Source organism: Labrus mixtus, chromosome 22, assembly GCF_963584025.1.
Source record: "Labrus mixtus chromosome 22, fLabMix1.1, whole genome shotgun sequence".
Lineage (NCBI taxonomy): Eukaryota > Metazoa > Chordata > Actinopteri > Labriformes > Labridae > Labrus > Labrus mixtus.
This window is the reverse complement of record NC_083633.1, coordinates 9,841,833-9,869,301: the sequence shown is the minus strand read 5'-3', so window position 1 is coordinate 9,869,301 and position 27,469 is coordinate 9,841,833. Positions and strand designations below refer to the sequence as shown.

Genomic DNA, 27,469 nt, shown 5'->3' with positions numbered 1-27,469 from the left:
CCAGTCCTCTCCTCATTAGACACAGACTGCGGCTGGCTGTTAGAGGGCTGAGTCAAATTTTGAGCAAGTAAACAACTCTCTAGGCTGACTCAAAACTGGGGCGCTGCACGGCCAGATCAATTTAAAGTGTATGTGCCTTCCTTCTTTCCCATATCTCAGTCAAACATCGTTCAAGAAAAACACAATCTGGTCCAAGTTTTGTTACCACAAAGCTACACAAAATCTAAATGTTTTATGGTATTACTTGTATTTGCCTCTACACAAAAGTCTAGATAAGCAATGGTGGATTCAGAACACTTTACATGCCAGCTTGTTAACATTCGCTGATTCATTTAATCACCAAAAATGACCCCTACAAGCCACCATAAATTTAAATCCTGGTTAACCTGTAACAGTAACTCTGTGTGCGTGTTAGTGTGTCGAGCACATTCAGTTGTCTCTCTGACATAGGTTGGTGTTTGTGATTGCTGGTGTGTGTAACAGTGTTTGTGTGACGCAGTGGGGTTAATTAGCTTCAGACCACTGCCATCTATCAACCTAATGCTCAGACTCGAGGCCACCGACAGCTCCATTACCGCCAGACACACAAACACACAGTCCAGATTTCTGCACATACTCATGCTGTTCACACAGTATTTTATATAAATACATACAGATGAATTACTCCGTTTTTAAAAAAAAAAATTTACACAACTGCACGTGGTTGTGTTCAAATAATGATGTGCAGGTTTTCACATAGGGCAGATGAGTTTAATGTTGGTGTAGCTATAGTTCAGAGGCCAGTTGAAGTCATGAAGGCATTTTTTGAGGTCTCAGCCTGACAGGAGGAGTGCTTTAGTATCTTTTAAAGAGAATGTTATGTCTCAAAGGCTTTATTCTGCCTCAGATATCCGTGATTTCCCCCAGACTTTCCAAGTGGCATTTCAAAAGGTCACTTTTAAAAGGGTTTCTTCAGTTTGAAAGTAGAGCGCAGGTTGCTGACTATATTATATTCCTTACTTTGCAGCAGGTACACCAGATACATCCTGTATCCCTTTACATCACATGTATTGTACATCTTAATTGTGAATTCCCTCTTATTTCGGCAGTTGACAGGAAAGATAAAAACATCAAAAGCCACTGTCCTGGCTCATTAGTCTGTTAAATCTGACTGTTAGTTATCAGTTCGGCTCCTCTGTGGGATTTGGCCTGATCTATGGAGAGGGTTGAACTCATTAAGGAATAGAGGCAGCAGAGCTAGCTGTCTAGGAGGCTGGAGCTCTAGGATGTTGGTTTATATTGGGTTCAGCCCCCAGAGTTCACTCAGTTTCAGTCCAAAAAATGTTTTTATCCTCTACTCTGAAAAATGAGACATCATCAACGAATTGCTGTGCATCGATTGTTGTCATAGAGGGAAAGCATTAGTCTGCACTTTTTCAATGGTCTTTGCTTGGAGGGGAACACAGTTCAATTAAGAATTAATCTCTGTTATTTTATGGCCCAGGGCAGTTTATTCTATGTTTTTTATTGTGATCAATTCTCTCCTCTAAGCAAAAGAACAAAGATTTAATATCTTTGCAAGCTTGAACAAATTGCGACGTAATGGTTGCCACAGTACAAGAGTATTTTGTGTTTGTTCGAGGGAAGAGTTAAGGTTTCTAATGAGGTTTAGTGGGGAGGTGTAAAGACTAAATCCTGGTTCAGAGGCCTCCTGACTTTGGTGCTTTGCTTTAGACATTTAATTTTCTACCCCTATTAAATTAAGTGATATTTTAGAGAGCCTTAAGAACAGAGGGTCATAGATTCATTGTTATTTGAATGCTAAATTACACTGAGTGCTTACTGTGAATATTTCAAAACTAAACGTACAGTTGATCCATTTTTTTTATCTTGCTTGTGAAGTTATGTACAGAAAAAGTCTCTGACTTTTGTTTTCCCACCAGGAATGAAATGATTTCTCTTTGTAGGGATTATAAATATAAACAGTAAATTAATTTCTAATTGGAGTTAAGTGTAGGCTCTATGGGTAATTAAAGTGGATTGACCTACCAATATTACTCTTTACTCTTAAGAGAGAAAGACAACAACAAATTGAAAGACTGCAAGTGGTGAAAGAGGCTTGATGAAGCTGTCCTTGACATTGTGATGCTATGTGCAGGTTAGGGTGTGGGTGGAAAGAAAACATGAAGAATGTAATTGACCCAATCCCACCCAATGATGGCTCCAGATGAAAGGGGCTACAATTCATATAAATATATATGATATACAAATCACGGACGGACTTGAGTAATTCCTAGACGCATAGTGCTACAAAGGCTTAATAAAGCTACATCAGAGTGAGTATTCAATTAGAATTGTTAGTTAAATGTGCCTATTGACTGACAAATACATTACAGTACCATATTGATGATAGGTGTGTGTGTGACAGCAGCATAGTGCATTTTTAACATATAACACTGACTCTTTTCCCTTTTCATCACACATGCTTTCCATTTCTCCCCTCACACGCAGACACACGCATTCATTAGAGCAAATGGAATTAGGGGGATTGGAGGGCATAATCTTCTTCCCCAGTAATATAAGGGAATCAAGCCGTTCATTTCCCGCCTTTAAGCACGACTCTGAAACTCTTCTTGCTTTGAAAGAGGCTGCAGTCAGTCAGACTCGCAGCACATAAATGATTTAGGACAGGAAAATGTCACATGCCATCAGGCGTGCTCAGTGGAAGCAGGTTTCTGTGCCATTACGTGTGTGTCTGGGGGATCCACGGCTGTGTGACAATCGACGTTTCTGCAGAAATCTTCATCTTTAGAAAGCGCTGGTGTGGTTGTTGGAGACTGTATTGGGTCCATGCCTTCAGTAGACAGTATTCTCTCTGTATCTCTCTGTGTTCCCCTCGTACTGCTTTTGTATCTCTCTGCTTTACCTCCTCTTTCTCAGTAATGACTCCAGGAATATGACAAGAGGATGACTGTGCGGCGTGCTCTAGTGTGCGCTTGTGTCTGCATATGTCTCAGTTTCCTAGCAGTAGAGCGAAATAACAAAAGATCAAAGGAAGTAGCTTTGCCCAGGTCACAGGGTTACTTTCTGTGTTCTGTAAACAGACAAATATCTCATATTCCTGCAGCCAAACAGCGATTCTCTTTGAAATGGATATGCCTTTATTAAAATGCACATTCAAACAAGCACACATGCACAAACACACATTATTGCACTCTTACATAGGCACATATAGTGCAGACCTGCAAACACTATAAACAGATGCACGCTAGTTGTTATAACACTCGTTTCCCTTTCCGTTCTATTTATTTGTTTATCTCCAATCCTCTACTCAACATAAAGTTCATGAAAGTTTCCAATTGTATTTCGCTCGCAGAGGAGACCAATAACAAGAGTCCCAATTGTGAACTCCCACCCAGTTCGCTGATAGAAAAGAGAGGCTATTAAACCAAGTAGAAAAAAAACAAATTAGTTTTGAGCCAAACTTAGATATTCAACAACAAAACAAATGACATGCCATCTACTTAGGCTGTGCATTGATTGCTGTCGAGGAGGTAACACATTTGTGGTTTTCTCTTTCAGAGCTCTTCGCCTAAGGAAGGGAATTAATATGATTTTCTTTTAGTTTTTTACTTCAGTGGCACAAAAAAAAAAAAGTCGAATACATATTTCACACCTGCCTGCTTCACCACCACCAAAGAGAACTCAGGATAAATCCCTGACCTTTTACAAATGGCAAGTGTAGATGCTGTGTGTGGCAGTGGCTTCAGATGAGGCTCAAAGGGAATAAAGACAGTGAGTGATGGGCTTTAGAAGCATTCCAGTCACACACACAACCACACACTCTGTACGCTCCCTGCAGTAACACGGGTTTTGCTGTGTTCAGCTATTGTACATTTGTGTGTGTTTGTGTAGTTGCCTTGACAGACAGACAGCTGACACACCTGATATTTATATTTGGATTGGCAGTTATGTCGTACATGCCATGAATGCCAATCTGTTAAACATCTGTGTGTTTGTTTGTGTGGCAAGTACAGGGTCTTCCCTTGCTGTCCCCCTCGTCTAGGGAAAATCAATCTGCCCGTCAGCCATCTAACACCCTCCACCTGCTACCCTACCTATCACTGGCAATACCTGCTTGTGTGTGTGTGTGTGTGTGTGTGTGTGTGTGTGTGTCCTGTCATTCTGTCAACCTCTGTCCCTCCATCCTCCTATCTCCCTGTTGTCCTTTTTGTCTGTCTGTCCTCCTGTCTGATCCCGGCTTTCCGTTTTGTGTCTATCTTCTTGCATCAAATCTTCTTCTCTTCCACCCTTAATCTGTCGGGCCGTGACACCGGCTTTCTTGTTACCTTTCTGTCTCATTCCACATTCTGATTCCCAATTATTTATCGCTTTCCCCTCACTCCTCCACATCTGTTCTCTCATCAGTTGTTTGCTTCCCTTTACACCTCCTAAAGTGCCTATAAATGTCGAGTGCTGCAGCAGAATTTAAACATTTGTGATGACAACTTCTCCTCACATCCCAGAGAATTATTCATCACAGCGATCTCACAGGGAGTGGGAAGTGTTTATAGCTTGTTCCTACGTGTACCTCCAAGTAAAAAAAATATATGAAGCTGCAAAAAAGATCAGAATAATGACTATCTGACTCATCTGTTTGATATTTTAAGATTCTTCTCTGCTAGTGGGCAAAGAAAGTGATTGAGAAAAGCATTTCTTAACTCCGCAATCATGCAAACTATTCAATTAATCTCCTCCCCTTTCAGACATTCCTCAAAGACCCTCAAACTGTATCTCTCTTCCCTTTTTTTTCGTGTCCAGATCCCCCAGATCAGCTATGCCTCGACGGCCCCGGAACTGAGCGACAACACTCGCTATGACTTCTTCTCCCGTGTTGTACCTCCGGACTCCTACCAGGCCCAGGCCATGATGGACATCGTCACGGCGATGGAGTGGAACTACGTGTCCACGCTGGCCTCTGAGGGAAACTACGGAGAGAGCGGCGTGGAGGCGTTTGTCCAGATCTCCAGAGAAACTGGTAGGAGCTTCGGCTTTTTCCTTCCTACTGGTTACACCTTTGTGTTTCCATAGTAAGAAGTAGAACTTTAAAGTCAAAGTATTTTTACTATTTGGCAGTCTCTCACTTCACCATGTGCTCAGCAGAGGCCTAAAACCCCAAGAAAGCACTTAAAGGAGGAACATTTATGTCTTTTTCTTACCATTAGGATACTACCTATATGATGTTCATACATAATCAGTCGCCATAGCCTGTCATTTGAAAACTATAGCAAGAACAGAACAGAAACCTGATGTTTGGGAAACTGAAGAGAAATCTCACTCTGCAGGTAAACTGCAGCCTGTAGATTGCAGACTGTGGCGAGCGTGCGCAGACAGAGAATTATCACAGTTAGGATTTGATGGACAAGTTCGGGAGTCTTCTTAACTTTTTGGTGTTACATCTATGAAGGTTTTTAACAGTGGTGTAAGCATCAAGTAAAATATGTTGGCTTCCGTATGTCCAATGCCTGATCGTGTGATTGATGACGGTGACAGAGCATTCAGTAAAACATGTGCCCCGCCCTCATAATCTGCTGTCCTTTTAAAGCTTAGTAACCATAGGCACAGCTGATTCTGTTGCTCAACTTAACTTTAAATCTGAATTTATAATACCATATGCTCATACTAGGACCAAACTCTTTTCTATCAACTGGTGATAATGTAATTTAATTGGTTCACATTGGGTCTGATACATTATTTATAGTAATTCTGTGAATATTTAAGACTCTTTAAAAGGTCTTTCAGTTGTTTTCAACCAACTCACTGATAAAACATTATTAAGCTTGAATTAGCAAGGAACAGTTGATCTGCTAACAACATATGCCATTTCATCCGTCTAAATGTACCATAGTTGGCGAGAGTGAAGCCTGCTTTTCTTTACAAGAATCTTTGAGAAATGATCTCAAAATTCAGGTGAACAAACTGCCTCTGCCATCGTTGCAAACGTCATGTCCTTGTAAGCAAATGCATAACACTTGTTATATTTTTCTTGTCCAACTGGTTTTTAGTCCCAAGTTTGCAGTCTAGTGTTGTAGTCATATTTTGTGGTGAATACTGAATAGATAAAAGCAGATAATGGTCTTTGTTTGGTAAATCCAGAGTTTAGTACTCCTTCATTAGAGAGTGGCAGAGAGATAAATAACAGCAGAGTAAATGAGAGTGACAGAGATACAGAAAGGGAGAGAAACACAGAGAGGGGATCACTTGTCTGCTTTGATGTGATACTTAAAAGCACTGTCCCTGCGGTCCTCAGAGCATCAAGTTTGGGTGTACGCCGACTCAAATCACTTTATGAAATCCTCCAAGTGATGTTGACAGATCAAAATGCTGTTGGTTTCCCTGTTTATGTCTCAAATGTTTTATTGAAAACACATCACTTTGGATGTCGACAAATATTTACAGACTGACACGACTAAAGGCACGTAAAAATGAATTGTTTGAGGGAGTATCAGTCGACATCTTTCTATTTTTATCGCTCCATGTCGATTCCTTTGCTCCAGCCTTTCCCTCTGTTGCTTTGTGTGCTGATGTGGAGATGACAGCTCCGCGTGCGTCTGCAATGCTGTCTATCTGTCCATCTCTGTGCGTGTTTGGAGCTGGCTCGCCCAGGGCGGCATGCTGCGGCAGTCAGCACATAGATGTTTACTGTGGCGTCAGATCGGTGTGTGCATGGGCGTGTGTTCAACGGTAAAGGGTAACGCAGTCCTCAGCAATGTGTGTATATGTGTTCAGGGAGTCAGCAGATAGTGCGCTGTAATGTCCTGTTAAGTGTGTTAGCATGTGTGTATGGCAGGACTTCATGCTGTGACAGCAGTCAGGTGTTTACTCTGCTGCTCCACAGAAGAAGACGAAGGTGTCGAGAGGAGGGGGGAGGAGAAAGTGACCAAAGTGGGAGTGTGTGTGTGTGTGTTTTATACTGTAGCTATGAATCTAGCTGTAGACATAGAAAGGAAGAGAGAGAATAGAAGAAGAATAGAACAAGGAAGTGGGAACAGCAACAGAATAATGATAGGGGTCCTAATATAGATGCACGCAGCACTTCCACTCACTGCAAAACCACACATACACATACACATTGATATGTACACACTCTCCTACACACAGCCACGTATAAAGTATCACAGGTGCAAACCCTTACACACACATTCTCTTCCGTACTCTCTGTCTATGTCTCTCTCTCTCTCACAAACACACACACACACACACACACACACACACAGACACAGCCACAGGGAATTTCTGGGTGATTATTGTGCGATCCCAGTGTAATGATTGCAGCTTACAAGGCTCTCTGCATACTGATACCAAACATACACATTAACTGGTGATGAGTAATCATTCCCTGATGGTTCTTGTGTGTGTGTGTGTGTGTGTGTGTGTGTGTGTGTGTGTGTGTGTGTGAATGCATGCATTAATAACTAGAAAGTTTCAGAATAAGGGGGTTAAGTTTTATTGATTTAGGTGTTACAAAGGGTGTGTTAAGTTGTTTATGCTAATTGCAGGACTTTTTTTTTTTACTGCCCAGTCATGTCTTGTACCTTTTTCATATCACACATCTAGAGAGTAAAATATTTATTTCTCAAATACACTCTTTGTCCTACTTATATTTGCTGCTCCACAGCTGCTGTGCTGCTCCTCTCCCAGGAGGAGTCATGTAGAAAATTGTGCACAACTAATTTTTCAGAAAGGTCCATGCGACAGTCAGCAAAATCTTTTTGTCCGAAAAGGTGGCTGCTCTTGGGACCTGGAAGTAGTTAGCAGGATCTCAACCACTCAATTAATGCTTAAACGACTACTAAGCATTTTACTAAGCATTACTAAGCACCATCATCTGCTTTATCATTGTAGTTTTCATTTTCACAACCAATTAAGTTCATAACCACTGATTGACCACCCACCAGTTCAAAGTGTACCCCACCTCTCGCCTAATGACAAATGGGATTGGCTCTAGCCCCCCCGAGACCCTGAACCTGAAAAAATGGATATAAGGATAACCAAAACCAGCAAAACCATCGCCATTCCCATGGGAATTAGCTGTACTTCTTGTTTTGCACAAATTTACAGTGTTTGTGTCATAACTAAGCTAAGCTAAACATAGATGACAATGGTAAACATCACATTTACATAATAACAGAATAATTTTTCATGTCAACATTTCAGCATGTAGCAGATTGTACAGGATCTTTGTGCACGTTTTTCAAAGTAATATGTTCAGCAGCAGAAAAGTGAATTCCTTGCCTTCTCTTTTATAATTTCTGCACATCTACACAAGTAAAACACAGAAAAAAGTTCCTGCATTATGGAATAGAATCCACTGTGGTACCAGTAGCCAAGGTTCCAAACCACAAAGTGTTGAATGATTATCACTCTGTGGCACTCATCTCCTGAGTCATGACCCACCCAATTCGCTAATCAAGCAAGGTAGGGGGTAGATGATGCCACTGCAGCATTGTTGGATCTTGTTGTTGGGCACCTAGAGGGCTTGAAAACGCATGCAGGTTTGTCCTTTGTTCATTTCTTGTTAGCTTTTAATTGCATGCAGCCCAATATTCTTGCTTGTAGGCTTTCAGTAATACCTGACTTTGACTTTGGCACTTTATGTTGGCTGGTCGCCTTCCTAACAATGAGGTAACAAAGAACATGTGTTAATGACACTTTCTCTGAAGCTTTTATGTGTTCAACAGGTTCACCACTGGGATGTGTTTTGTCACCATAGTTATTCAACCCTTGCACAAATGACTGTCAGAGTAAGTCTGAGTCCAGGTTTCAAGTTAAATTTGCCTATGATTCTGTGATCCTCCTGTGGGACCATGAGGTGGGTCATGGTCCCGTTTTATATACTGTAATTTCATAAAACTTGCATCTCAATGTCTCTGAAACGAAAGAGATTCTAAATGACTTTAGTAAAAATCCCCCTGTCACAGCACCGACTTTTATTAACGTCATAGCTGTAGAGAGTGGGTCAGTATAAATACTTGGCTACCATCTTTGATGAAAAACTGACCTTCAATGTTAACACTGAAGCCATCTGCAAAAAGGCCAATCAGAGACTGTTCTTCTTGAGAAAGCTGAGGAGTTTTAATGTCGACATTTGTCTTTTATATATATTTTAATAATCTTTATGAGTCCATTTTAACTTTTGTGATGGTCTGTTGGATTGGTAACCCCCAAAATCGTTAACAACAAAAGGCTTGGAAATATAGTTTAACTTTGCCGAAAGATTGTTGGTGTTGACTTGAGTGATCTTGGCCATGATTTTTTAATAAGAGCCATTGAGAAGGCAAAGGCCTTAGAAGACCCTCACCACCCTCTGCATTCAGGGTTTAGACTTCTGCCGACAAGGAGAAGGTTCTCTTAGGAGGGCCAAATCAAGTCCTTTGTCCTGTCAGCAGTTGGGTTTCTAACAAAGCTGTAGGCATTGTTGCCTCTTTGTCTCTTGTCTCACTCACGTCCATCATGATGATTCCCAGGGGAGTTATGTTTCATACGTTTTTTTTTTTTTTTTATGTGAATTGCCTGTATTGCTCTGTTGCAAACCAAATTGCCCCTCGGAGACAATAAAGATTTTCCAATTTTCCAATCCAATAAAATACCAGTTGTCAGTAGATGTGGATTGTTACTTCCCCCAACCTCTATGTTAAGTGAGCATGACCTTGGTTGAAGTGATACTGAAAGCAGCTATCATTTTTCTGTTGGTGGTTTTCACTCCCAAAGTGTCTTAATCCAGCATGTATCCTTCAGTACATCTGTAAAACATTTTTTTTTCAGACTTCTCAGCCATGCCCCCATCCTGAAATATATTCACCATGACTTCTAAAGTGTATGCAGCCTGTGTGTTGTCACCCGCAGCCATGGCTTTGCAGTCATGCAGAACTAGTAACGGACACAGCTCAGTGAGCATGGGCCAAACGTGTTTACTCATCATTAGTGAGTGTTCACAAACTGTGTGCACAGTGCAACATTTTTGCTTTAGTAAACAATAAGCTGACGTAGCCCTGTGATCAAAGCTTAATGAACACATAATGCAAAGGGCAACTTGAGGGGAGATTTTCAGGGAGGGATTTTAAAGGTCATGCAGGTCTGTTTGTAGAGGTACTTTGTGCATAATGTCCATCCATTGATTCTCTGGAGAATAGAGTTTTCTGTTTGCCTTCATGATAGCCTCCAGTTTTGAGCCTAGCTACTGTTTTATGTTGCTGGTCAGTTCATGGTATCTCTTTCCCAGATCCTGCAACTAAAGACAGGTCTCCCTACTTTCTATGCCCACCTGCTGTTGACCCTCACTGTGGGAACAGCTGCATGTGGCGCTGAATCTTACCACTGCAGGAGGCTACAGTCTTCCCTATTGAGCTGTGTTTGGTAAATATGGATCTTATCTGTTGTATAAAACGAGAGGTGGCAGTGTACCTACTGAAGACAAGGGGATCTTTTAAATCTAGTCACGGCCGTTTCTCCTTCCAGTACCCTTCCTCACCTCCCAGCGGAATCCATCCAGGATTACAACCACCACATCTTCATTCAGACAGACTGAGGGAGAGAAAGTGTATGAGTGTGTGTGCAAGCGAGAGGGGACTTTGTGTCAATGAGAGAGGCTGTGGGTGAATTAGCAAGTGTCTACGAGAACCTTCAAGTGATGGGGTGAGAGGGAAAAGCTCCTGTCTATGTGTGTGGAAAACTGAGCCCATGCCAGTCACCCACCCCTTGACACTGGGTGCTCGGCAGCAGATCTGAAAGGCAGTAATGAAGAAGAAAAGAAAATGAGCGAGAGAAAAGGGCTAGCGAGAAAATAATTAAACGTTTATCTCCAGTTTCATTTAATTAGTTCTCTGGCTCTAAACTAATCTGCCCCCTTTTTGCTTCGCTTTGCCTCTCCAGTTTGCTTTCAGTCCACTCCTGCCCTCCACAATGGAGGCGCTCCTTGTCATTATCTAAGTCTTGCCACAGGCTTATGTTGCTTTTATTCATTCAAGAGGAATCATACTTTAATTGAAATGCATTGTGATGCTTATTTCAAACAATATGTGTCTATTTATAGGTATGTGTGCAGTTATTTTAGTCTCACTTGTGTTAAAAATTCACTTAGCTTGCGTTGGAAAAATTATATTATAATCATTATTCATGAGGAAACAAAGTAGAAACTCATGCACACCATTCTTACAATATAATGATCTTAGGAAATGCATTTGATTATACTACATTAAAAATATAATGGTATATAATAAGGTTATAATGTATTAATTTGTTTCTACTCTCAAATGTATCCCAAAAAATCTAACACACACACACACACAGACTCACAAAAACATATAAATGATGAAGAAGAGGCAGTACAAAGAGCACATATACTCAAGTGACAACATTTCTCCCTCGAGTCAATTTTACTCTGTTTCTTGTCCTTGATTACACTCCCCTCACATTTTAAGACTGATGCTGTTCATCCCCACCACCACACACACACACACACACACACACACACACACACACACAGCCTATCAGTTCGTAACTAATAACACCAGCCTTGGTTTCCATCTCAATGTGAAGCTGTCGTCGTTGTCTCTAAGAAGGGCTCTGAAGGCTTAGTTGCTCGCAGACTTGTTTATTCTGTAGGTTTGTGGTTGTGCCGTCCTTGTAAAAAATAAAAATCGAAAGCCATTATATATGCATCTGTCGAGCATTGTCCAAGTTGAGCAGGCATAGCAGTTGTATTTGCTTTTCCTGCCCAGCTGGAAATGGTTTGTGTGATTTTCTTCTAACATATAAATTATCCTGAAGAGGTCATTAACATCTTTCTGAGTCTCTAGATTCTATTATGATCTGGCTGATGGTGGCCTTATGTTGCCAATCTCTCACCTGGGTGAAATTGACAATATCCATTAGAGCTAACAGCCCTCTGCGGATGGCATTAGTATTGCCAGAGGAGATCCAGAGATGGTAATTATTACCTGAGCAGCACCGTGAATTTCAACCCAATCCAGCTGAAACAGCCATTTTTTAAGCTACTCTCCTCAGTCGCCTTAATAAAAAGTCCAACAGAAATCACCTGCTGATTTCCACATTTTTTTTTATCCTTTGAAACCACCCATGTATTTTCAGCCACCTCTTTGTAATTAGTAGTGGTAGGGAATTGAAAGAATAATTAGATCTGCCTCCCACAAAGCAGTTTTCGCTGACGTGCAGTACGTTACAAAGCAGATTTCAACGCCCTGTAGCAAGAAACATTAATTTGTCTTGTTTGAGCAGTATCATATCAGCGAGTTTAAATTTCAGAGAACACCAACAGGCAAACAAGGGATCTCATTTTAGAATGTAAGGGACATGATACTGTTGGCTGCATGCTTTTTTAAACACATTTTTCATTTGAAATGTGCTTTAGTCCTCTACTGCACGCTGCTCTGTGCTATCAATTAGACGTATAGTGTCCATTTCAGGTCCAGTGATTTTCATGACAGAGGTGGAACTCCTCATATTCCCTTATGACAGCAAAAGCTGTAGGACATACAGATAGAGGAAGAGGAATATGATGTGTGTGTGTGTTTGTGTGCCCCCTATTTCCCATCCCTATTTGGCCCCTCAGAGTTCACCAAGAGATCTCGGCGAGAAAAAGCTCTGCCAGTTGCTGCTAAGCCCCAAAAGTAATTTCAGCAATATTACTGCACCAGTTGGTGCACATAGGTGTGTGTTTGTCTGTGTTTGTGTGCATGTCCTGTCGTCTGTAGGCATATTTGTGCAGCTTATGTTGGCAGGGTGCTTGTGTGGTTTTTTTTTGGCTATGGTTTTATGGATGTATGTTTATGTGTGTATATATAGGGCAGTGTGTATGCAAGAAGGTGTGTGTGTGTTAGTGTGCGTTTTGTGTCAGTGTGCTGTTTTGATGTGAGCGTGTGTGCTTTTTCAGGGAGTAGGAATCTGCCTGCACAACTCAAAAGCACTTTCAAGCCTCTTCACCGTTCTGCTCCAGTAACTTAAGGTGTTTTCTCTTTTCCTTCCTCATCTTTTTTTCCTCCAGTTTCTCATCTCTGTCAGCGGAAGGGCTCAGGGGTCACAGTTAAAATAAATGACAAGAAGCACCGTTGGCTGGCGCCCTGCAAAAAATAGCACCTGTTTGACTTTAAAAACTCAGGTTCAGTGAGTGCTCCAAGCTGAAGCTCAGCAACACTGCATACATCTCACCACAGCGCAAGGATTGTCTCAAATTTTTCTTTAATCTACATTTAAGCGTCCCTCACTCTCCTCATTGAAATGCAATCCTCTTTCATTGCATCAGTTAAAAAAACAGTTTCACCATAATACAACCCGTCACTTGACTGATTTTTGGAAAAGGCTTAGAATAGCTTAGTGGCTTTAAGCTGGAAGGCGTTTGTAGGAAATTAGATTTACAGTCGGCGATCAAAGCAGAACTTAACTTTGATGTTGTCAGCCTCTCCTGATCCCATCCAAAGTATTTTACGGTGATGCAAAAACACAGCGAAAATTTGTATCCTCATGTGTACTCGGCAAACAAATGAAGAAATACATGAATGAACATGATACAAACTCTGGAAAGTTTGAAGCTGTCATGTAAACGACAAAACCATTCCTACCATTGAGAGAATGGATGTTGTGTCTACAGACATTTCAACATCACTTAAATGATTCTAACTAAAAAAGAGTCATTAGTTGTTAATAATTCATAAATATGTTCTTTGTAATCCATACTTACACAGATTTTTGGGAACCATGAAATCAAAATTCATGTTTAAGGCCACAAAATAATGATTTTTGCAGAGATCTGGAATAAAGAAGCCAAGAAGTGATAGGCTAGACATATGCCTAATGCCTATAGTCAGGTAAGTAAGCCAACATAACTTTTTTTAAATATTCATCATCACCATTATTTGGGCAAGATTCTTCACCTGCATCATGCCCTGCTTTTTTTTTTTTTTTTCATACAGCTCGTATGCCTAATCTATTCCACTTAAAAACAATGAATAAAATATCTGTAATCACAGTACACTAATGTAGCACAACCACTCACAACACCAGTTGTAGCAGTCACTGTGGGTACTAAATGCTTACGAGTCAAATTAATTCCAGGAACAATAGCAAGATATGCTGTAAGCAATGTCAGCCAACTTTTCAAAACAGGACAAAAAGATAGCTGACTTTAAATTAGTGCTCTACCATGGTTTGATCAATTTCCTCTCCAATAACTTTCTCACATCATTTAGAAACACAATATATGAATCAGTGTTGGTTTCACATTACATATCAATTAACCAACTTAACTTATGCTGGTTAGCTAGCATTTTCAACTGCTATTGATTTTCTTCACCACCACAACCACAGCAAGCTATTTATCCGCACATAGTCCAAGGGGAAAAAGCAGGCATCATTCCTTGCAATGTGCAAGTAAAAAGATCGACACTTCGCTATCAAATCCCCTCAACACCCCCAACCCTTTTTGTCACGGCATGGTCAGGTAAATCTTAAAACCGACTGACAGTCTCTTGCATAAAGACTTTAACAGGGAGTCAAAAACAAATCCTGATGAACGATGTGGAAAGGCAATAGTTTTTTTAAAGTTTTGAATGATCGGACTGTGTCGCAGACATTTTTATCGTTTTAAAAGACTGCCCCTTAGAATCGATAGAGTCGGAAATCAGGGTGAAAGAGAGTAGGGAATGACATGCAGGAAAGGACCCACGGGTTGGATTCGAGCCCGGGCCGCCCGCTATAGAGGACCACAGCCTCCATACATGGCGCAGCACACTCCAACCACTGTGCCACCAGCGCCCCAGACATGAGATAAATTTGAAATAAATTGCCATGAGGAGCATCATTCCTTCCTGCCTAGAAGAGCATTACTAAGACACTGCTCCTCTCTCTTCATCCTGACCACAGTGGGCACGAAACACAGGAACAAATGAGTCGTGCTGTCTGGCACCTGGCAGGACCAACAAGTTGATGAACTTACAATGGATGTGTTTGGATACTCTCTGCCCTGCTGTTAATAAATCAAACTCAGAAAACTACACATGCATGTCTGCGGACAAGTCCTAATATCACCCCCCCTGTCTTCTCTCTTCTCCTCAAAGTTACAAATACACACTCTCCCAGACACACACACACACACAGACATAGCCCAACAGGCTGATGGATGGTGAGCTGGCAAAGGCTGATTAGCTGGGAGTGAATGGGGCAGAATTACAACTCTGTCGGCGATGTGATTGCATTGTTGCGTAGACAACGATCCATGTCGGATTGCTGGAATACCGGGATGCCAGATGAGCAATCGATGCTCTCCATCTGTCTCTTTGTCCGCTAATTTCTCTTGAATCGTTCTCTTTTCATTCCTTCTTTTATAATTCTCTTTTTTTATCGTGTCTTCTCTGTCATTCTTGATTTCTTTCATTACTCTGCCACCCTCTGGCCGTTCTGATATCGTATTCCTTGTGTGGAACAATGTGCTTATTGGTCTACAAGTTGCCTTGAGTTGTTCAAGACATGCCTCTGTACTTTCTTCCCCTTACCATATCATTCCCTTTTCGTCCTTCTCTGCCACAGCTCATACTCCCTCCTTTTACTTGTTCACACCCATCCGTCTCTCCTGACCTCTGTGTTCTCCTCTGCTATGTTTCATCCATCTGTATTTGTTCTCCTTACTTCCGAGGCATGCTATTTATTTTGTCTTGAACTAACATTCATGTAAAATTACACAAAGTATTCTCAAGCTGAATTTCTTGGATCTGCAGAACTCCTTTAGCCCATTCAAGACAGTGGAAAAAAAAATCACACTATGAAATCACTAACAGGCTTTTCAAAGCTTTGCAACTGTTGTAACTTTCAGTGATGTTTACCGTACTATATCTGAACATTTCTAGCTCAAAGAGAAGAAACGGTAAAAGATGATGAAAGAGTGAGCTTAGGTTGCATCTGAAAGGAGATGTTATGTTTGCCCTTTGAGCCTCTGATCTTTGTTTGCATCCTTGAAATATCTCTCCATCTTGGCGATTAGTTCTGTTTTAAGTGAAAGGATGGAATAACCAATAGGAACAAGATGTAAATATAAGACTGCAAGGTTGAAAAGTATCCGAGACAAAACAACGTGTACTCTGTAATATTAACAGAGAACGCAAGCTACAGTATTCTGTTCCAATGCAGAGTGACAGAGACAGAATGATGGATGGCTGTTGTGCACTGACATTCGTTTTTCTACCATTTCCTCGAGGAAAACAGAGCTCTTTTCATCTGATGCATTCCATTTGTCTGAGGCTTCGTTCACTATGCAATCTCAAACTCGGTTTTTAACCCATAGTGCAATCTCCAATATAGAGAGTAAAGTCTTTTGAGTCTCCCCTCTTGTGCTTTTCTTTCAAAAGCTGCCCTCATATTTACATCTAAATGACTGTTGATGGTGACAGACATAGAGCAGACCCAATTATGCGATAAGGTTGGCGGTGGAACCTGACAAATGATGTGTAATGGCTGAGGGTTGGAGGCATTTTCCAACACTCTCCTTTCTAACAAACACAGCCAGTACGTCTCCACGGTTTGACTCTGACAGAATAATTTATTCCCACTCCGCCAGCACAGAACCACGGATTTAAAAGTTTCACCACTTACCAAAGCCTTCCTCATTTTTCACTCCCCGATGAAACTGTTATTATTCAAAAGAGAAATGGGAATTTATGCAGGCTTAGACATGGCCTTATATCTTCACTTACGTTTTCTTCTTTCACTCCCCTTTGCTTCCCTTTTTGATGCTTTTTGTGTTTTTCATTACTCTGGTCTGACTCTGCAATGTGTATGTGTTTAATTTGTCCTGGAAGAACACCGCCTGCCTGTTTCTGAAACTCTCCTCACTGTCTGTCTCTTTTAGCTGGAGGTTTAGGCTTCATGAACGTAGCATAAATCAGGTCATATCGATCTGTTAATTCAAGGGAAAGACACCAGCATTTGGTTCATGTAAATTTAATCAAAGCTTTCACATTCAATAGGGATGATTCACAAATAGGACAGGTTGAAAGAAGGGTAAACAAGGTTTTAAGATAAGAAATTGCATTAATATAAGATAACTAATCTTTATGAAATATTTGGAGGTGCACAAGCTGTCTCATCTGAGTAGATGCCTGAATTTCTTTCTTCTTCTTGTCATGCTGCTTTTCAAACCCACTTTCAAAATCTCTTCCTTCTCTTTGATGTCAAGATCAAGTGCTTTTGTGTAATTTCCAGATCATGAACTGGAAAATAGTTAGTTAAAATAGTTGAACCATATCTGAACATTCTTCGACCACCTTTGACTTGTGCACTGACGCATGTTGAAAATGGCCTCGAGCTTCAACAGCTTGTGGTGGCGGCGCCCTAAACACATCCACAGGAATGATAGCAATGTACACACACAGATGTCAGAGAGCACCGACATTCACATGAGAACACTGCGACTGAAAATGTGACACCTTTAATGCCTGATTCATGTGAGAACAACTGAGTGAGAAATTCACAGCTGGAAACTTCGGATACTGTCACAGTTTCATGTGAAAACATTTGGAAACGACGGGGAAAGGGAAGGATGAGAGAAATGACATGAAGAAATGAGATAAAGATAAATGAAGCCGAGGGAATGAAGATGAAGAAGCAGAAAGTATAAGAAGAAAAACATGTCCTTGGGTAAACGATAACCTTGGGTTTGATACTCAAATCGCTGCTTTGATAGCTACAAAAAAGATCCTCCTTTCATATTTTCATATGAACAAGGGATCAGAAGACTACTCTTAAGTGGTAGTTCTTAATTCTAGAATACTTCAATTCATCTGCTCTGTCCACCTCAGCCTTACTGAGCGTCTTTTCATATTATGACTGATTGGTTACATTTTCTGGCCTGCATTGGTTCAGTCAAACTATTCTTAACAACCTATTTTCCAATCTCAGAACATATTGTCTGACAACAATATATGCCTCTGTAAATGATGGCCAAGTATTAAGTAAATCTGTTATCTCCAGCAGTTAGCATTTGGGCACACCTTCTGTCATTTCTTGGTTAATTATATTCCCTTGTGTAGGTCCCGTCCATCTGTCTCTGGTAGGTCTCAGTATACCAGAAAAAGGGGTTACCCAGAGGCTTCACTCTTGCTTACTTCAGCTCTATGAATCTGAAATGGAAAGACTTTTCACGTGTGACTTACTTGCAATTAACAGGTCTTAAGTCAAAAGAGATAACAACGTCATGAATCAAAATTTTGGAGGACTAAAAATCAAGCTTTGTCAGGTCTGTTCTCAAGAGGAGAAGACAACAACTTTTAAAATGCTTATTTGGTGAATGGAGGTCTGATCGATAGTTTCTGATGCACTCCATTTTGGAGGAAATCTAAACACTGATTGGCTTTTGTGACGCAGTGTCAAGCAGATTATTCACTCAAATTGGATTTTTCAGTCTAGAATGTGTTGTCAGCTGCACTCACATGCTGATATCTGTTCATAGACGTACTGTAAAGAAATGATCAGATCACCACCAAAGGGAGTCCGGATGCTATTACTAGGGCCCAACTGATATGGATTTGTGGGGCCGATAGCGATATTAGGGAGAAAAAATATTCCGATACTGATATATTGGCCGATAACTTTATTAGAAAAATCCTCGACCTTAAGAGATAGATGAATAGTGATATACACACATTAATTGTGTTTATCCCTGAAATGCAGTTGTCAAACACGTGAAAAACATATAATGAAGACAAGATTTATTTTGACAGTTGAGCAAAAAAACGTTATTGGCAAGAATAACGACAGTGCATTGAAACACTAATTTACTTAGAAATTAAAAATGATATATATATATATATAAATATAACTAGCTGGGGAGCAGGCCAGTACCCCTAACAGATGAACAGAGGGGCCACACTGGGTTCTACATATTCTTTTAATAGAGATTAACGAATTTCTGGCCTGGCAGGAAGCGTCTTTAAAACCCACTTTATGCAACCTGCCTAGCACCGAACCACAGTCAGACAAAGTTTGCTCTGACCATGTAGTTCTCTAATGCAATGCAAATGTACACTCACATGTTATTTGTCTGTGGTAAGGGGACACACATTAAGATCCTGCTTATTGCCATGTTCAGTATTTACCATTACAGGTCATGGAAATGTCACCATGGGTTGCAGTGATTGCAACATCAGTGCACGTGCAGCTATACATATTCCACTCATTAACTATTTAAATATATAAAATTCAGAACAGAGGTGAAACAGAGGTGAACATAAATATTACAGGTATAAACTGAAGCCGTACCCTTACTTTCCTTATATTGAATCTTCACACCCTCTGAAAGTCATGCCACATGTACGTGAAAGTGTAGATGTGCAGAAGCTTTTCTCCAGAAGCCCTGTTAGGATGAAGTGAGGGCAGATGAGCAGCAGGGCAGCTTTAGTGTCTTCACTCATTACATATTCTTAAAAAGCTCTATTTACTGAATGACTGCTGTATTTAATGGAGACAGTAATGAGACACACATTTTCAGTCATTAACATTCAGAATAAATGCACTTTTGAACTTTGCTTACAGCTTACAGGAAGTAAAAACCTGAACTTAAATGATTTCCTGGTGACACAGTCCCAATTAAAATATCCATTCAGTTGCATTCATTGTATTCACAAGCTGCTGGGAAGCTCCAAACATCTGGGACTTCCATGTTGGGTGCCAAATCAGGAAGACAAACGATAAACAAACAATGGCATCCAGTAGCTTCAAGTAATTAAAAGTAATATTATACTCACATTATTTTGATATTACATCTTCTGAAAGGTTGCTGTAATTGCTTTTGTCCTGTTCTGACCTGAAAATACTGCACCATAGGGTCACTTGTGCAGTATACATCCCCGTTTTTAGCCCTTCTTTGCTTATAGTACCATGCTTACAATTCTAAAGCAGTTGCAGCAGAAGCAGTTGGGAACAACAGGATAGGGGATGATAAAGCCCCTGTGATGAGTTTTTAACTGGTTATGAAACAAACTGAAATTAGTGCTGATGAATCTATATGCCCTAAAAAAAAACAGACAAAACCATCAGCGACAAGATTGACCATTTCCTTTAGAACATTTTTAATGGCTATAACTGCTGCAACAGTCTAGGTTGCAATATGTTGAAGAAAAAGCCTTTTTTTAGATTTCCTGTTGCTTATTCACAATGACAGATTTGAAAGAGGGATGCATGTATTTGTTCAAATAACACCTCCTACTGTATGCATGCACAGAACAGCAAGGAGGTAAGATCTACCCTTTGTCCGTAGTAGCGGACACCAAATTCTACACAAACCAAAAGTATCACACATAAGATTGAATTACTGTTGCGGATCATTTTTATGTGCCTCAAACTCTGATTAAGATTGTTTTATGTGAAATTACAACTACTAACACATTTACTTAGTAACAGCACATATTTTCTTGATCTTTTTTGTGTTCTAGAGGGCAGATTAAATAAATGTTCTCTGGCTAAAGTTAGCCTACCGCCCTAAGAATTTACTCTTCTGGGCGAGGCCAGCGTCAAGTTATTGAGCTTTTGTAATTCTCAAAAGGCAAACCATGTGATATTGATACTGTGGTCTTTCTAAAAAGCCATCTGTCAACATTGTGGGGCATCAGTAAATATCAGCAGCAAGCAACAATCCTGTTGCCATGGTGTTTTTGATAACAAGGATTTAGACCCCTCTGTAAAATCCAAACAGAAGCATGCTCTGGCTTATTTAACGCTTTGTTTGTTGAACCAAAATGAGGAGAAAGTAATGCACGAGGATTAGATTTATTTGCTGTATGTTTTACCATCAGTGTTGGCTTTGTTTCCATATCATTGAGATCTTATAAGTGTTTTCAGCCAGCTTGAATGTGCAGGTGAACATTTTTGGAACTTTACGTCACCCAAGTGTAATTTGTAAATGTTGTATTTAACTTCTCAGCTCTATATTAATGTGTAAATATCCCTTTCTCTCTGTATTTAATGTTCTCTCTTCCTCTCTCTGACACATGTAAAATTGCAATCCTTTGATGTCAGTTTTAGAGGTGAATATGTTAATTTATGCAGAAATTTAATGAAAGGAAATACATGATTCATGCAGTTATTCTTTCATTTCCATGCACGAAACACAGGAGCTGGTACGGATACTAAGCCTGCAGGGGCCTCTCATTTAAACTGCGGAGACATTTATTTTCTGCTATATATCGACTTCATTTATTGGACAGATGGGAAACCAAAGCACCTAAACACAGACAGACATGCAGTAAACCATCAGGTTAAAGTGACAGAGGTGAGCATTACTCATGTATTGATTTTGTGATCCATTCCTCGCAAATTATTTATTCAGCCGTTTGTTTGATTTCATTACTTGAATGTGGTTTTGGACTTTGGCTGCTGTGTTGCTATGGCAGCAAAAGCAGGGCCGTTGAGAAATGCAGACATGAAAGTGGTAGAGTTTGTGTTTCTGGAGGAGAAAGTTTTAAGATGTTATATTTTTTTCCAGCAGAATATTACCAATTATTTCCTTTGAAATATTTCCCATTGAAGCATGCTACAAGTATTGTCCGTGTATGCACAGTTTGAACAGTTTTGCAACTTTTTGTTTTGTTTTGTGGTCAGTTCAATGTTTACGGAAGACTTTGCAATAATAATTAGTATTTTTGAAAGAGTTATGGTTAAAGTCCATTTTGGATGCTCCAAAAAACAACTATGTCAGGTCCAAAGTTAAAAAAAAGCTTGTTATGAGCAAGAGACAACAAGCAAGAAAAAGTAAAAGATGGAGAGCACCTGGTCCTCCAGGAGGTCCCAACCCTGTTCTAAATTCATAAGGCAGAAGACAGAAGGAAATAGGCTGATAAAAAAACAGTGTTTCTCTGCTTGTGTGTGTTTGTGGTGGTCCATGCTGCACTCACAATGCACCTGCCTGCGGCTGCTCTTGCAGCACAGCACAACGCAGAAAGCTCTCAATGAAAGAGAAAAATACATGGCTTTGTCTCTCTCTCTCTCTGCAGCCCTGCTTCTTGTTGATCTCCCCCTCTGTTCTTCTTTCTGCAGGTCATTCTCTGTCTCTCCTGCAGACGGTGTGCAGTCTGTCTCTCTCTGCACACTCACAACCAAACATGCAACTCCATATAATGATGTATTAGTAGCCTATTATGAGAGATGATGAGATCTCATCTCAGCAGGTCACACTATTAACACTCCTCAACAGAGTACCTCTATTTACATATGTGTGTCTGTACCTTCAACTGTGACTGTGTGTGTGTGCTGAGCTGCAGGTTAATGCATGCGTGTGTGTACAAATAGAACCCTATCCTGGATTAATGCCCTTCGAAATTGTGGATTTTCTGTTTTAATGACAAACCAAGAGCCTTAAAACGATTTTTTTTCTTTGCTGTGCAGTTTGTGTGAGCACAGCTTGGTAGTTTTGTGTTCAGTTTTGAACTCGTAATCACATTATAAACCGAGGGATATTAATGCCGTGCTTGTTTTGAAACCCTTGAATGTTTACCACTCCTAACTTGTTTTCTGAGCTTGATAGATGAAAAAGATGAAAATGACAAAATGAGACAGATGCAAGGCAGAACTGTTGCCCTGCATGTTTGTGCACATGAAAGTTCCAGTGTGTGTTTGTGTGTCAGTATGTGCATGTCACATGAAAGGGTGTTTGAAAGTGTACATATGTGTGTCTCCTTGTCCCTATTTTGATGTCCTGATTAGTAGTGTTTATATTTAGATCATACTAATCCGCTCAGAGTCTTCATTTCCCAAGGCCCTGTCAAACACACACACACACACACACATGCACAGACACACACACACTCACACATGCACAGACACACACACACACACACATGCACAGACACACACACATGCACAGACACACACACACACCCACCCATAAACATCCCCTCATTCATCAACTTTAGGACATTTTGAAGGAGAGGGTGCACATGAAGGAAGAAACAAAGAGACAAAGAAGCTGATCAAATAAACTGTGTGATGAGCACTAAGACACTGAGAGGGTTTAGAACGGAAGTTCATATCATGTGTCAATGTATCTATTTGTTTTGTATGTATCTATAAGTCAGACATGAGCTCTTTTGTTGGCAGATTTGAAGCCCCCTGAGATCACAAGAGCTAATTGCTGAAACTTACAGGCTAGCAGGCAGTAGTGTTGTGTATTAGGTGCATATCTGTTTTCTGAAAAGTTCTATAATTGAAAAAGCCTCAAACCCCAGAAGCAGATGGAAGTGCTGTAGCTTCTACGAAATGGTTGACACTTAACTGTAAATTAAACTTAATAGACTTTTCATTCAGTTTTATTGAAAAAATGCAAAACTTGCAACTCTAGGGGAAGAAGGCAAGCTCAAAACTCTTCATACTTTTCTTTTTTTGCCTCAGAAAACTGTTAAGTAAATGTGCTTACTTAACTGTCTTAACACAATCTCAAACTTTAACTTTATTATTATTCACATTTTGCTTGCTGAGTAGTTAAGATAAATAGATAAATAGCACTGAGACATCATCTGTGAGCCCACAAGCTCAATCAGTTAATAGCTGTATCTCCTGATGTCTGTGCTATTTGTCAGTGTGTATCATTCCTCTCCCTTGTGCAGACGTCTGCGCGAGTGGCAACATACACCCAGGCCTGTATGTGTGTTCATGCAGCATGTGTGTAACCACTGCCAGCAGTGTGATGGCCTTAAGCCCTATGTTCCTTTGGAATCACTCTGAAGAGACAAATCCAGGGGCTTAGGCAAATTACACACACTTACACCTGTGCATACACACATGTATTAACACACACACACACACACACACACACACTTCTATACTCCCTTATCTCTGCTGACACGTTCTATACCTATACATCCTCTCCTCTCCTCTCCTCTCCTCTCCTCAAGGCACTCCCTCTTCCCTCTCTGCCTGTTTCACCAGTATACAGTGACAGATTCATCGAGGCATAAATTCAAAATGGCCTCCTTTTGGAATGGAAGGGTCGATGATTTCGGAAACACCACACGTGCACGCCCACGCCCACGCACACAGACAACACATACAGCCTGCCAAAGCCTTTTCTGGCTTATTTCATTGCACTGCCTCCCCTACGGCGGGAATGACCATATGTCTTCATGTGGCTACACTGGTGGGTGTGTGCGTCTTTGCGCGTTTGCATGCAGGCTGTGTGCGTATGTGTGTTCCACGACACCTTGCAATGTGTGATTTCTCAGCGTGTGTATGTGTCCGCTCAAGCAGGGAGAGAGTCTGCTTGTAGGTTTCGGTGGAAGGCTTATATACTGCAGACACACAAGGGAAGGGTATTCTTGCCTTGGAGGTCTTGGGCACTCTCTTTGACTGGCCTCTTCAAAATAAAATATCCAATATTTTAAAAAATGTAACAGGATTCTTCCTCTTTAGAATGATCGCTGGTATATATGTAACTCTGACTCTCAATTTAGTCTGCTGAGGCAAAAGCTCAAAGTCGTTTAGATAACTCAGCTTTACAAAATAGCAGATTTTTAGAGGACGTCATTAGAGAAATATTCAGCGATGAACATTACTATAGATAATTGTTGTTTTCCACAATATATTTTTCTGAATGAACCCCTTAACAACTATCCTTCAACTCATTAAACTGCTGGCCTTTAAATCAGCTTAATTGCCCATGCAGCTGTCTGTCCAACTGCCAAGCACCGACGACTTGATGATCACTCTGCTGGAAGCCATAGGGATGTAAAGCAGAGCATAATTATCCCTCTCCACTATATAACTGTGTGCCAGGCTTCCACAGAAGGCTGTCAGAGTTTTTCCACTTTTTATAAATGAACTTAGCAACAAATCAGCTCATCAAATCCAAACTTTCCAAATCTGCTTCATAAACAACTTCATCTTGGATCATGTTCAAAGGGGTTTTGTTTTTTTGTTGTTGAAAAAAATGGCAGTCTGGGAGAGTGTTACCAAATGTCCTTTCACTCCCTTCAGAGTCCTTCCTGGCATGATTTGTTACAGTATCAATTATACAGAGCGAGATTACTATTATTCATTTATTCTCTCTCTTTGAGCATGTTTGTTAGTTTGTTCTCAGAGTTTTATTTAAAACAGGAAGAAGACATGCATAACATTCTTCTTCCTGAGCCACAAATGATTGCATCCGATGACTTACTCTTGTTGTTTTATTGGTGCATGACTTGGCATATTTGTTTCTGATTTATATTGCATTATGCATCCATAGTGTATCCTTATTCTTGTGGGTATGTGCAGGAAGAGCAAAGACAATAAACTCCACAACATCAAGTATTGTGCACTTTTCTTTGTCACTGTAATGACTCAGTGGCTCTGTAGAGATCCACCAAATGTCTTATCATCATGAAGACAAAAAAACAGACTTCAATCCGCAGCACAGTGAACACATGGTCCAACCCTCTTGTCCCAATTAATCACCAGAGCAGCCATGACAAACAAACGGAGCCGCTCTGATTCAGTACCAGGGGTGTGTTGGAGTGGGATGTGGTAGGCGTTGGGTTTCAAACACCTGTGGTTCTCCTGCAGATGCAGGAGCACCTGTGGGCTGCTGCTGCATTTTGTCTGACTAAAACCTACAACTGCAAACCTAAAAAAGTGAAAAAGACACTGGAGCTGTGAGAAAAAAGACTGATGTACAATGTGAGAGATGAGCAATGTGGGGAGGGAATAGAAATCTCATCATTCCCTCCACTTCTCACTTTGTCTCTCAGTTTTAGCAGCAGTACAAAACAGACTATCCCTGCAGTCAATTGCAAAGTCAGACTATAAATAGAACAGGAATGTAATGTTCCCCCAACAGGAGAATATCAACAAGATTCAATGTTAGTTTCATGTTGAAAACAACACCAAGAATGACATTTGTTTCCATGCCTGAATTTATCATTTCTAAACGACAAACGATCGACATTTACCTGCCTGGGAGAGTTTTGAATGAACTGATCTTCAGAAACAGGTAGACAAGGGACAAGATTTTTTGTATTGTAAGCAGGAAAACTTTTGGCGTTTGGAGCTAAACTGGAAGAATGCATGAACTAAAATACAATCCTGGGTTTCATCTCATGACAATGAACATTTTTCAGAGTCTTTATGAACAGGTTCCCCCACATATCAAAGCAGAAAACAATCCTGTTTTGAATGTTTTCAACCCAAATAACATTCTCATGTCTTACGTTTTCAATCAGACTGTAAACAATAACCAGCGCTGCTATTTAATTCAATTGTCTGAATCTCCAATGGCAACAGCAGAAGTCCAGCTATCATCTCAATCGTCTAAAAATGAAAAAAGAATGTATGAAAAATTAAAGTGATATCAGGGATGATTAACCACTCATGATTTATGTCATTTTTAAAAGCATATTCTCAGGCTTACTTTTTAGTTGTTGAATGTGCTGCCTTTTAATATATGAACCATGAAGGGATTGACTGAATATGCACCCAGCAACAACTATAATTTAAAGTTTAAGACCAAAGCTAAAGTTTCATTTCCCGAGCATAAAGTCAGTACCGCCTCGGTTGATGAAGTGTTGAAGTGTGATGAGTATGCTAAGGTGAAATCTCGTGTGAGACTGTGATGTCACTGAAACATAACCCCGTAGGAGCCACTTAGCTTGCATACTTGGCCATGAAGTCAGATTCTTTTTCACTTCTAATTTCACAAGATTAAAGGCTTCAGGTTGAGCAAAAACTGATGAGTTTAGGAAACTTAGAGGACATGGAACCTCTCCAAGGACTTTCTTTAGCTAATAGGGGAAATAACACCTGGTGGATGAAAAAGTTTGGATCATTGTTAAATCTTAACCTCTAACCCCAATAAGTATTGCAGTTAGTTAATGATGTGCTGCCTAGCCTGGGAAGTAACACCAGGTTGTACCCCCTGTTTTGGACGGCCAATTAAAAATTCTGTTGCCGTCGCTCTGGTGCAATGAAATGGAATAACTTTGTCCTTCTCATTTTGCACAAAACTCATGCTGAGCTATTGACTTCCAATGGAATTAGCCCGTCTTACAGTCAAATTAGGCATTCAGTGTTGACTGTCCGTGGAATTAGCTCTGTCCTGGACTGACAGCAAGATTAGCATTGTCCTATTGATCTACAGCAGTGCAAACCTTTCCTCACTGATTTCCACTTTGACAGCCTGTGGTCGGACATGCTCCATGATATACTGAGTCTCCTAAATACTTAAAGTGTGCTCGAGACATGAATCTTTGTAAAAGTAATTTACCCTGATTGATGCCACTTATTGAATTCATATCAAACACAGAGAAGGAGACTGTGGGAGCAGAAAAGTTAAAGTGGGCTTTTTAATTTTCTGACAGCTGAGATGTAAATATAAGAAAGAGACAGCAGCTTAATACAAGAAGATTTCATGAGTTGTATTGCCGTCTGATCCGTTAAAACTCTCTTCCCATGCTACCAGAGGAGT

At 40.4% G+C, this 27,469-nt stretch overlaps 1 protein-coding gene across 3 annotated transcripts in view; it reads left to right on the top strand.

Moving 5' to 3' along the window:
* Positions 1-27,469, top strand: part of grm8a (glutamate receptor, metabotropic 8a) — a 219,729-nt gene that overhangs the window by 79,476 nt on the left and 112,784 nt on the right. For all 3 annotated transcript variants that reach the window (XM_061029471.1, XM_061029473.1, XM_061029472.1), the window contains one exon: positions 4,801-5,017. In XM_061029471.1, the coding sequence (XP_060885454.1) occupies positions 4,801-5,017 (217 nt within the window). The remainder of the gene's footprint in view (positions 1-4,800; positions 5,018-27,469) is intronic.